This window comes from Manacus vitellinus, unplaced genomic scaffold (assembly GCF_001715985.3).
Source record: "Manacus vitellinus isolate BGI_N305 unplaced genomic scaffold, ASM171598v3 scaffold_9_pilon, whole genome shotgun sequence".
NCBI lineage: Eukaryota > Metazoa > Chordata > Aves > Passeriformes > Pipridae > Manacus > Manacus vitellinus.
In genome coordinates, this window is record NW_021940917.1 from 19,414,112 (window position 1) to 19,426,631 (window position 12,520).

Genomic DNA, 12,520 nt, shown 5'->3' on the forward strand with positions numbered 1-12,520 from the left:
AGATGGGCAATGAAAATTTCCATGGGGCATTCTGTTGAAAAAAATCGTGGTGAGAATCAGACTAGATTCCCTTCTCTATAGCACAAAAGACCCAGAAAATAGCTGAAAATACTGTTTTAAAAGCAAAAGTGGGTTTGATGTAGCTGTTTGGTACCTGTTACTGCAGTGGTAGCCACAAAAGATGCACTGTTGAAGGTCTCTGAAAAAGACCCTGTATAGGCTTTCCCTTTCCTCAGAGACCCTGCAGTATTGAGCTGTTTCTTGTAATTTTCCTTGGCCTGTTTCTTATGGGGCCTCTGTCTTGTGAGCCTTTATAATCTTTTGGGTCAAGAATGAAGCCCTCACATGTGCAATGGAGACTGTTTCTTTTTTTTTTAGGTGCATCATCTTCCCACCTGCATCTCTGGGAACCCCCGTACTGTTGAGTGAAATCTACCTCAAACCCACAGTGACTTGTATTTTAGAAAGCACCATCCCTTTACATAGCTCACACCCTTCTAAAAGCTCTGGGATGAACAGTAGGAAGTATATATGCTAAATAGAGCCTGATGTAATGGTATTACGAGTCTGCATATTGAGAAGTGTGTTAGCTACAGTAGTCTTTGGATAAATGCCTCATTGTGCCCAATTGTGATTGTTTTGGAGTGGCCCACTGTTCTCCTGTGATAACAACAAAATAAGTACAAGCCTGCAAGGTTTTGTCATAAATATCCAGATATTCTTTTCTGAGCTTGTGCATAATGCAGTTGTTCAGTACTGCAGGAGAGTGTTGGAGCTTCTTTATATAGATTTAGTAAAGGGAATTGTTTGTGGGGCTGGCTGGTTTCTAACCTTTCTGAGCTTTCTCTAGTACATCCCGTACCAGCATAGGAAGGGTCCCAGACTCTTAACCAGTATCAGTAGTTGCTACTGCAGTGCAAATGCTGAATAATTTCGTACTGAGTAGTGATCAGGCAGCTTGGGATAGGAGAAACAAATTAAATTTTAAAAGGATTGATGTGTATGCTTTTTATCAGATCTGCTTAATATTTTTTCCTTGTGTTAAGTGCAGTGTCAGGATCTTGGATCGTGGGATGCAAATGTAGCATGTCTGGTTTCTGTCAGGAATGGTCTGCCCTGGTAATCTGGGAAGCTAAAGCCAAACTTTTGGGGGAGGATTTATTATAATTCCCCTATCAGAACTTGCCCTTCAGGTTTATGTGGTAATGATGTCAAGGCCTGTTTCTTCTCTCTTCTCAGAAAGGATGTGTTTCTGACTGCTTCCCAGCTCCCGGCTGTGCTGGAGGCTCCAGAGGGGTGGCAGGTATGTACAGAGAAACTAGAGGTACAACCCCACAGCAGAAGGGGGACTGTGGTGGATTCGTGGTGACTCTGTTATAGGTGTCTTTGTTAGCAAAACAAACAAAGACACTGCAAGAAAACTAGGGACTTACAGCATACTGAAAAATGTAAATAAGGGGTTTATTATAAGCTTGATTTATTGCTTTCTTTTGCTCCATGACCAAAATACTCAAGAAACTTAGGAGGGAAGGGACTTTTTCCACTTGGAAACATACTGTGAATTTACCCGTTCTTCAGTTACCACTGAATGGTCATGTTCAGCATTGCAGCTTCCCTGTATTACACAGTTGGTGTTATGAGGGGCTGCTGGACTTGCTTTTGGAGGTATTTGGCTCTGAAAGTGTTGCTGGACACTGAGGATAGTTTTTTTTTAAAGCACATGTGCCTGTTAATTTAGACATGCAGGTACTTTCACAAGTGCCAGTAGTTGCCAGTAGGCATCTTCAAATAACTTGAATGACTCACTCAGTCCTATGAGCCCCAAAAGAAATGAGAAGGAAACTGAGCAATATTTTTGACTGTGGCAGTATGTTTAGTTGGTAGGGGAATATGAACTTGGAATTTTAGGGAGTTTATTTCTTGCTCATTTGGGTAGTTTTCAGTGCAGCATTGACACTGTCACAACCTGGGGTCAATATCTGGGAGTGCCCAGCGAGGCAGAAAAGGGTCTTAAAACATGCCCTGGGCAGCTCTTGAATTCTGTATTTGGGATAGCTCAGCATCCAAGTTAGTTAGCTCTTTCCTGTTGCTTTTTGAAATTGTAGCCTATTTTTAATGATCTCCCCCCAGTAATCTGAAAATTAAGAATTTTAGTCTCCTATTTGTCTTGTTTTTTTTTTTTTTGTGTAATACTTTATCTTTGTGTAATCTTCACCCCCAGAAAAAGAGCATGGTGGTAAAAGGAAAGGAATGTGAGTTAAAAAAAAAAAGGTATCTCTTTAAGTATTCCACTGAAGATAAAGATATTCTCTGCTTTAAGCGCAAGCATTAGTTTCCTGAGTACTGCTTGATTAAGCATTTTTATCATGCAGAATCAGAAAGTACTAATTTCTGGCCTAAAACTGGTAATCTTATTTTCCTAAGAAATTTTATCCTCTTTTTGCACTAAGGCACATCCTCCAGCAGGTAGAAATAAAGACCACGTCAAATTATCTTAAAAATCTTTGTCTAATTTTTAAGCACCTAGCAACTACAAAGTGTTTCAGTTACAGTTTGAAATGTAAATAATCCCTTGGTCTACATATACGTTAGTCATAAAGGGCTACTGGTCTGCTAGTTTGAGGCTGTGCCTTACTTCAGCAGAAAGTGAGTCCTAATGTGTTCTGTAATGAAAAGATTGTAAATAATGATGTTTTTCATGAGGCCGTTTAAAAATGGCACTGTGCTTGGGGTTTTGAAAGGGTGAGAACTAAAACAAAGGCTATATCCAGCCTGGTCTTATTGATCTGAAATTCACCAACTTTGTAAATAAAACTCAGCTCTCAGAGGTTATAAAATAGGTATCAATAAACATTGAAGCAGGCCTGTATTCTGTTAAAGCTTCATAAGCTTTCAAAAGCAAGTTATTTAAGGAGAACTTGCAGTTTATGCCCTCTGACAGTTGAATCCTTTAACCCCTCCCTTTTCTGCTGGAGGAAGCAATTTGCTCATAAATTTGCCTGCCTCTGCATATTGAGATTCATATCCCTCATCATGGTAACATGCAAGTTTTGCAAATGCGTAATCTTTAATTTTTTTTTTTATTCTAAAAATAGCAGGGTAGGGCTGCCTGATAAACCTGCCATGGTTTTTTTTGCTCCTGACAGTAGGGAAAGGAAGGGTGTCTTGCAGTCGGTTGTTGCTTACTGTGAGGACCTTGTTTGCTGTGCCTGGACAGCCAGTGAGTGGTGTGAAAGTGATTTGATGGAGAGGTGGGGAAGTAGTACATATTGTAGAGGGCCTTCCTTAGGGCCCAAAGGAAGGTGGTCTTTTGCCTGGCAGCCTCACTGGTGGCTTGCACCAGCCGTGGTCACGTAGCTGGGCATTGCTTGTGTTGGGGAAGATGACGGGGTGATAGCATGGGTGGGAGCAGAAGCACAGCGTAGGTGAGGGATTGCAGGGGAAGATAAACCCTGTGGAGGAGAATAAAGTGCAATAGAGAATGGGAGGAAAACGATGGGAACACTTAGCATGGCTGGGGAATCCTGAAAAGAGTGGCGGAATTAGACCAGGAGCTCATTTGGCTTTCTGCAGGATGCTTTGTGATGGTCATGATCTTTTATTGGGGATCACAGGGATCCCAGCTACAGTACTGACTGCTGCTGGTATGTTAGTGAATTCTCCTGTATTTTTAACCTTCATATGGAAAATAAAGATAGATCCACTTAGCATTTTGTGTAATATCGAGCCAAACTGAGAAGTTGCACAATGCACAGTGTTTCTTAGAAGGAAGACTATTTCAAAACCAGTGTTGTGAAATTGGTCATTTCTTAACTTTGAAATTCCAGAATTTAGATAACTTATGGAAGATTTGTGCATACAAGATACACACTTGGATCCAGTTTTACCATGCTGACTGGGATGGTAGACCCTGGCCTCTGGTTTGCATTGCTTATTAAAAAAATCGGGTATTGGTAAGGGTTGCTGAATTGACATCTCTGAAAGATGAAGTTTTTATGTTCACAGGTACTTCTGTGAAGTAAAGACAGCAGTCTCCTTCCCACTGTTGGTTTTTCAGCTTCTCCCACTGCAGTGCTAGTGTTTTGCATTTTTCTAGAAGGTAGAGCAAAGCACTTTGACTTTGCCCAGTGACACAGGCAACGTGAGAGACATGTTTTTGATCTTGGTAACAGTCAACATGTGCCATTTCAACTCTGTGCTTTCATAATTTGTGCTAATATTACTTATTAGGAGTTTTGCAGCCCGAAATTTTTCTAACAGCTTTGATTTTCTGTCCTTTGAGAGAGCAGGAAGTTGGCTCTACCTGTTTCTCTGCCTGTGCATTAAAATTACACATGTGAATGTGAATGTTCACAGCTCTGAGCTTCCAGCTGTGCTCTGACAAGCTGATGGGAGCTCTGGTGATTGTTTCTTCTTCTATAGTTGCCCTGTTTTTAGCCACCATAGGCACAAGCAGTATGGAAAACTCATGGAAGCAGAGTACATTATTTTGCTGCCTTTCATCATTACACACTGATGTAAAATCATCACCAGAGTGTGAAAACTAAAATTACTGATATAAATTTACCTCAGAAAGTTGTTAACGGTTTTGCAGAAAAGTAGACCTGTGGTCACTTGAATTAGAGTTTAAGTATCTAACCAAGCATTTCAAGTTTCTTTCTGCTTTACTTTTTCAGTGTTCTTATTTTCAAGCAAATTGTGGCTCCTTTTTCAGAGTAAAACTTTTTAAACATTAGGAGACCTAAGTTTTCAGAAGTGCAAAGCACTCAGATCTAATCAAAGCCAGTGAACACTAATGGAACTGAGTTAATTTGGAAATCAGGCCATTGTCTGGGCCTTTTTTTCTTGTTTTTCCTTTTTCTACCCCTTGTGTTACATAAAAAGAGGTTCATATTAGATTATGGATGACTTCCCATTAGATGTCAGTGAAGGATAATTTTTAGCACAGGGAAGGGAGGGGTAAGGGAGAGTAATTAAATTGAAGGCTAAATTAAAAGACAAGGTCCTGAGTGCATTTTCATCTCTATTTAAAGTCATAGAAATGAGAACAAAGTGGATCTTGCACAATTTGGCATGTAACATTCACTGTAACATGCAAAATTTTACCATAGATCAACAAATAACATGCCACTTAATAAGTCAAACTTATTAATGTGAAAAAAGGACCTGTCTTGCAAGCCTGTACGGTAGGAATGAAATCACAGATTTCCACTTTGTGTGGCCAGAGCAATTCTCAGTCCACACAGCAAGGTAGGTGCTAAGCAGTCCAACTTGACCTTTTGTCTTCTTCAAAAGATACTGTCAGTTTTTTCAGGTTTTGCTGTGCTTTTGCATTGTCTGAGGAAGGTGAGCTAGGCTAGGAATGTAACCATGGCTGTAGGGAAACTCAGGGTTATCCTTTGGTAGGGCTTGGATTTGCTAGTCCTGTTTTAAAGCCCAGAAAATTTACAGGACTTCAGAATTACTCTGGAGCAATCTCTGCCATGTGGTAACTGATAGCTTATAGATGTCCTGGCTGTCTCTTTTAGGGAAAAAAAACCAAACCAATACCCAAATTTAACAGGGAATTATTACATGGAGTCTTTTCAGTAACTAAAGGTAGCAGGAAATAAAGAATTAGCAGTGTGTAGAAATAATGGCTCAAAGATCTTTCTTCAAACTGCTGTTTTCCCCCATACATCTCTGTTAAAGTTGCCAAACTGCCTTGAACTTAACCACTGAACTGCTGTTTCCTTTTAAACCCTTACCTGTAGAGCCGTGTGTTTAAACAGAATATGTTTATGTGATAACTTTTAACTTTGATGAGTGGGCACTTTTTAATGTATTGGAGAGCAAAATGTGGAATCGCTTATGTATGATTGATAAACAGGAAGGGTGAATGACAGACAGACGAGCCTAACTGAAAATATAATGCCTTAAAAACCAAAATTATGTACATGATCTGCTACAAGGAAGTGGATCTGATCTGAACTGCTTACCAAGACGACAACAACAAAAAACAAAACAAAACAAACCCCACCAAAAGATATTTATGTCACAAGTTCAGCTTGAGCAAGTGGTGGTCTCGCACGGGTTTTTTTCTTGGTAGACAAAGATTTGTAGTGATGCCTTAAGCCCCTAATGGTTTTTTATTTTTCTAATACTTGTAAGCCTTATAAGTTTTATAAGTAGATTTTAAAAGCAGCAACCTTCACTCCCTCCCTTGTCCCTTTCCCCGTAGCACCCTTGTTTACACATTCCGTAACCCTCTTACCCCATTCTGTGTTCCCTATATCACCCCTACCCCCGAATCCAGTAGAAATGTTTAGTCTCTTGTCAAGGCAAGGCCTAGACTGTTTAGGGAACAGCTATATCAGGGCCTGAACAACAAAATGAAGTCAAGAATTAGGTAACTATGTACCCTTTGTGCTCTGAAGAAGATGAAGATAGATGAAGTAGGTGGTCCCAAAATACACCCCAGACCCATTTCAGGGGCTGAACCCGGGGTGGACCAGAGTAAAGGCCACGGGGTGGACACATCTGGGATTGGATGGAGGGTATTATAAAATGTAACATCTCAGGCACAGGTGTGTGCGTGCTGTGTAACATCTTTTGCCTTGGCATAGTAACCCCTTTCTTATCTCACCCCTAATTAACTGCTCCGGAGATTTTTTGAGGCACCATAAATCCCACGGCATCAGTAGGAGCAAACGAGATTTTTAAATCTTTTAATGTTACCTGTGATCATTTAGTAAAGCAGGTGTAGACACTTCAGATGTAGTTGCCTGTTGTCTACTCAGCCATGTTACTTCTGCTTTTGTTGCGGACTTGCTGGCTGTGCTTTCCAGAGGTTCCAGCTTGCCTTTGCCTGCTTAACCCCGGGACCTCTCCCTCCCAGAAGCTTGCTTGTGCTTGGAGATGTCCTTGCTGCAGCTTCACCCTAGTCTTTTTACTTCAGTGTTCCTCAAGTACTGGCCCCTTCCTCTTTAATGCTACTGATGATTTTGTAACCTTTGCTTGCCCTCTTGCTGGATCACGTCCTGGTGTTGTGACTGTCTTGGATTGTGGTGCTGTACTGGTTTCCCAGGCAATGGCATGGTGAAAATCCAGCATCTTCCGTGCCCTGCTGCAAAGGACAGTGTGCTTTTCTCTCCACCACCCTGCCCTGAGTGTACAACCCTCAAAAGTTATCTGTAATCTAGTAATTGATGAATGCACTCACTTCTCCTGCTAGGTGCTTAATGAGCCTTCACCTAGGAGGGGTTGTAGGAAAACAGGAGCAGTGGAGACTCGTGGAAGGTGATGTACAAAGCAGTGAACAACAGTTTTGTTGATTATAGTGGACAAGCCTTTCTGGGCCTGACAGTAATGGGTGACTCAGACAGAGTGACTTTCACAGAACTATCTAGCACTTTTACTAGTTCAGTGTTTTCACCCTTTAGTTTTATATACAGTGCATTAGCTCTTTGTTTCTGTAGCTGTATTGCTTTCTACCCCACACACCTTGAGTGCTTTAGTAGCATTAGAATACTTCACTGAAAAAGACACTCATGTAGGATCCCAAGGATGGGAGACACAGCAGGTTTGTGTCACCAGTGCTTAGGATTATTGCTGCACTTCTCTTGTCCTTTGCTCTCTGAACTTAAACTACAGTCAGATTTTGTGCATTAAACATAATTGAAAATTCAGAATATTTGTACTTGGCATTCTGGATCGAAATGACTCCTTTCAATTGCTGCTTATTTGCCGTGTGATGTCTTTTATTTTCAAGAACATTATTTTCATCAATTAATGTATTTTTTTTAAATCCAAACTGAGCTGTGCAGACAGCTGTAGAAATACTGCAAGATCAGTGCTATTTTTGGCAGTATTTGGTTTGCTTTTTCCTCTGCTTCTTACTCCCCTCCTCTCTCCACAGCACCGTTCATTTCTCCCCTGAAACAGAAGAATGCGCTCGGTCGCGCTTCTCAGCAGCTCTGCAGCCTGTGGAGAGTGTGGGCAGTTCCTGTGCGCAGCATCCCGGAAAATGTGCGTTCTCTTGGAGTGATCTGCTGGAAAGCACGTACTTGCTGCAGTTGTTCCAGCCTCTCGAGGTCTGAAATGCCTGGTCTCTGATAACTCCCTGGGATTTGCATTTCGTCTGCCGAAGGAACGCTACCTGCCGCGCCCGTCCCGCGAACCCTGCCGGGCAAGGACACTGAAAATGGCTCTGGGTGTTTTTTGTGCAGTTTGGGGTTTGTTGCTAGAAGTGGCAGTAGCATTTGGCCCAGTCCCGAGGATCACTTGGGAACACAGAGGTAAGAACAGCAATTTAAGCAGTGTAATACGGGACATTTCCACAACTCCAGGGTTTCTGTAGGATCTGAAACTCCTTGGAGCCCTGTGTTCTTTCAGCCAGTTTGCTGTGAGTTTGGTCAGGTATTACACAGTTTATGAAGTGCTTGGGACCAGAATATTCAAAAATTACTTGGGCACTGGGTTAACTGATTTCAGGTCCTTTGAGCATCTCTGAAAATAGAGCCTTTTAAAGGAGGAATTCCACATTTGGCTTTCTCAGCAGAAGGATCTTACAGCTGAAGTTTGCTTCAAGAGAAAACTCCAATAGGTCTATTTTGTTTAAAACAAATTATTTTTACTCTGAGTCTGAACATGTTAGCAAAGTGTACCTCTCCAGCTAATAATCTTTTTTTATGCTTTCTCAGTCTGAGATATATTTTGACACAAAGCCAACCCGTGCACTAAATAAATCACCAGGCAAAGGAAAAACAGGCATTTGGCCTTCTTCTGACAGTATCATATGGTGCTTAGATACGAAACAGTCTTTCACAGAACTTTTCTTGTATTTGAAGTTGCAGCAAATATTCATGACCTCCCAATACAGTTACAGGAGTAACTGCAAATGTGGTGCCAGGAGAATTAGAAGGAATCAGAGGATCGTTTAGCCTTTGGCTTAATAATTTAACCTGAGTCTGAAAAGAGCTCTAAAACAAGGACTATAGAGTAATTATTTGCTGTTTGTGAATATATTTTTTTTTCCCATTTTCTCCCTGCTCCCCCCCCCCCCCCCCCTCCATGTGGCATGGATGCTTTTAGGTCCTTTTTTTACTCCTAATTAGTAAGCAACAATTGTGCAGTAACTAAATAAAGCCAGGCAAATAGGTTGGCCATGTGAAGAAGCAACCTTAAAATAAGGGTATTAAATTCTGAGAGTCCTACTATAGGAAGAGATAGATGGAGATTAAGAATGTGGTAGGAATAAGCAGATTATGAGATGACTGTAGGAAGTGTTTTTCCTGATTATTGGCATAGCAATTAGTAGTTGCTGATGAAGCTTTTCAGAAACAGTGGTCTGGACAAGGCTTGTAGTTGCTTTGACTCTTTGATGCTCAGATCTTTTATAGTAGCTAAAATTTGGCAAGTTGCTGTTTAATGGTACAGTAGTGTACTGCAGACCCACATCCAAATTAGTCAAAATAAATGGAATTTATTTTCATTCCTACTATTTCTCTGTGTCTGTCTGCTAAAGATTGTTGCGTTTAAATATTGGAAACCTGCTCTCAATAGGAGAGGGAATTTTTAGTTCAGTGGAATTGTAGGAACCAGTTCATACATTTAGGGAAAATCTTCCTGCCAGGTAAAAGATTTCAAAATTACATGCTTGAGAATCTAGTTTAAAATTAATGTTTCTTGAGTACTGTAGTTGAAAATGTGCAATTACTAGTGTTAAAACTGGAAGCAATAATGCATTGTTTTCACCTATATCTTAAAAAGCCATGCCTAATTAATGTTATGGTAGTCTCATTTTTCCATTATGGTTGTAGATGCAGAAAAAAACCCATTCTTTTATATTAGTCAGTTTGTGTCATCTTTGTCTAAGCTATTCTGGTCCAGTCTGCAAGCTTCCTCATTCCACTGCCTTTTCTCTCATGTCTCACTCTGTTTCTCTTCTTCTTCCTTTTCATCTTGATTTTTCCCTCATGCTGTTTTCCTTCTATTGTATGCATTTCATCTCTGGTTTTCATTTCACAGTCAGCTTATTGACCATCTGTAAATGTTCTCTTTTTAGCTTCTTTGTCTTCTTTCTGCTGTGGCAGTGTGCTGAAGTGTCATCTTTAAGGTGCAGGATGTTTTGTAAGATTTGTTTGGGGCAGTTTGCAAGGGATGTGGTGACCCACCTGATTTTCCACAGTAGGTTGGTATGTGGAAAGGAGAAGGTGAGGAAGGACCTGACAGTGAATGTGGAAAATGGAAGTTTAGAAAAAGCAGGTAGGAAAAAAAAATGAAGGAAGAAGTGAGTTATAGGGATCACCACGAGAGGAAATATTTAGGCATTTGACATTGAATGAGAAAATTGGGGACAAATGATTTTGACATTTATGATGGGAGCTGCTGTTTCTGCTGAATCAAGCTTCTGAGGGGTCCCTCGTCTTCTGCATGGGTTTTCTGAACTAACCTTTATTGTTTTCAAATTACCCAACAGCTGTTAGACAACTTAGAAAAAATGACTCATAAGCTTGAACCTAAGTGATTGTGTTTCTTCATGTGGTGCTATTTTTTTTTTCCATTTCAACAGAGGTCCAGCTAATACATTTTAATGAATCAAAAGTGTCAAACTATTCAACCTTGCTGTTAAGTGAAGACAAAAATGTTCTATATGTAGGAGCCAGGGAAGTGATCTTTGCCTTAAACGCAGTGAATATTGCTGAGAAGCAGCACGAGGTATGCATTTTAATACATTATCTCCCATATGAAAATCATGCACCAAATTTGACTTAATTGCCTAATATCAGTAGCATTGCACTTTAGGTAGCAGGTACCTAAAAGAGAAACCACTGTGTGGGCTACTCCAGTGTTATTTCTGGAAGATGCTGTAGAGTCAAAGAGAGGAAGAAAGGAGAAGTTGGATATAAGCAAGTAATTAGAGGTATCCTTGGGTATTTCCTTCTTGTGGGCAGGATGCTGGACTGGAGGGACTTCAGGTGTCATCTGTAATGACACCTGTAAATCCTGTCATATCCTTACTGTCAGGAGTGGGCCACATTTTGTTAATCTGAATCAAGGTCACCTAATCTGAAACAGAAGCACAGCTGGTGCTTGCTCAGGAGTGGCAGGCAGCAGATGTGCTGCAAATAATGGCCCTGTCCTTTGAGTCTGAGCTTCTGTTTTGTGTCTGGGTGTGTCTGCTCAGCAAGAGGTGGTGCAGACAGGTCTGATCCAGCTTGCTCAGAGAGGTACTTTGGATGTGCTGACGGTGGCTTCTCAAAGTAGTTTAGCCAGGCAGAAGTCTGCTAACGTTGTATTGCTTCCAGTCCTTCCCAGGCTCCTGCTTCTCATCCCATCAGCAGCACAGGCTGACATGTAGAGGTGCAGCGTGGAGTCCCACCCAGCATGCCTTGGAAGATGCTCTTATGATCTTTAATCTGAAGAACATATTCATGGATGGTGGTGGGAAATGTCACCAGCATATAAAACTTGTTTAATGGGTACATGTAGCTGTCAAAATTGTACTCAGTATAGTGTAAATTGGTCCAATAAGTTTTTCTTTGATTCCTCTCCCCTATATGTTTTTTATTCAAGTGTTAATGAAATTGAGAAGTATTTAAAATTGAAAATACTTAAAACAGTTACAGTTGCATCTCCCTAATGCATACAGTAATGAAAACTTTATTAGCAATTTGAGGGGAGTCATCATTATGAACCCAAAAGATAATAGCAGTAGTTTAGTCCTGCTTAAGGCACATGAATTTGAAACTGTCACCTCCCTGGGAAAGAATGGCTTTGAACCTTTGAAAACTACTGGGAAAATAAATAACTTGCATTTGCTGCAGATAGTTTTAGGATTGCCTTTTTCTGTGTGTGTGTGTGTGTGTGTGTGTGTGTGTGTGTTATTGCAAGATTTTCAGATCTTGTATTGAATTGAAGTACTTTGAATGTGCCTTTTTGTTGCTTCTTTTTTTACTTAGTTACACTGGAAGGCCGCAGAAGATAAAAGGACAAAATGCGCAGTCAAGGGCAAATCAGAACAGGTACTTTTATTAAACTTTGGCAAAGATACTACACATTGCAGGTTCAAGAGAAGTGATGATGTTAAAAAAAGAAAGTATCCAGTTGTTTGAAGTTAAATGTTGAAATAATCGCCCAGTTTTTCTAAATTAACTTGAGCATTAGAAATTGCAGCATGCCTAGGTTGGTGGCTTTTTGGTTTTGGGTTGTTTTGTTTTGAGTTTTGTTTTGTTTGTTTTTTAATAGTTCATTATTTTTTGCTGGTGACTGTTATTTGAACGTCTGAAAATCAGAACACACTTTGTGTGTTCTAGTTTTAATGGTTTTCCATTTAAAATGCTAAAACAGTATTGCTTGCACTGAAGTAACTGATAGCAACTGTTGTGTTTTGTCGTTGCAATAATTCCTTCCCAGCATTTGGTTTTACAGAATGACTGATAATTTCGTTTGCTTTGCTTTAGGGCATAGGTGTCTGGGTTTTTTTCACCCATTCTGTGTCCCCTTGTGGTGCTCAGCGGGTGTGCACCTTCCTTGCTCA

General features: G+C 40.5%; 1 protein-coding gene across 3 annotated transcripts in view; it reads left to right on the forward strand.

Moving 5' to 3' along the window:
- Positions 1-1,239: 1,239 nt before the first annotated feature.
- SEMA4D (semaphorin 4D) overlaps positions 1,240-12,520 on the forward strand; it is a 41,391-nt gene continuing 30,110 nt past the window's right edge. For all 3 annotated transcript variants that reach the window (XM_018085945.1, XM_018085946.1, XM_008925978.4), the window contains exons 1-4: positions 1,240-1,303; positions 7,898-8,276; positions 10,553-10,698; positions 11,943-12,005. In XM_018085945.1, the coding sequence (XP_017941434.1) occupies positions 8,183-8,276; positions 10,553-10,698; positions 11,943-12,005 (303 nt within the window). In that variant the 5' untranslated portion in view covers positions 1,240-1,303; positions 7,898-8,182. The remainder of the gene's footprint in view (positions 1,304-7,897; positions 8,277-10,552; positions 10,699-11,942; positions 12,006-12,520) is intronic.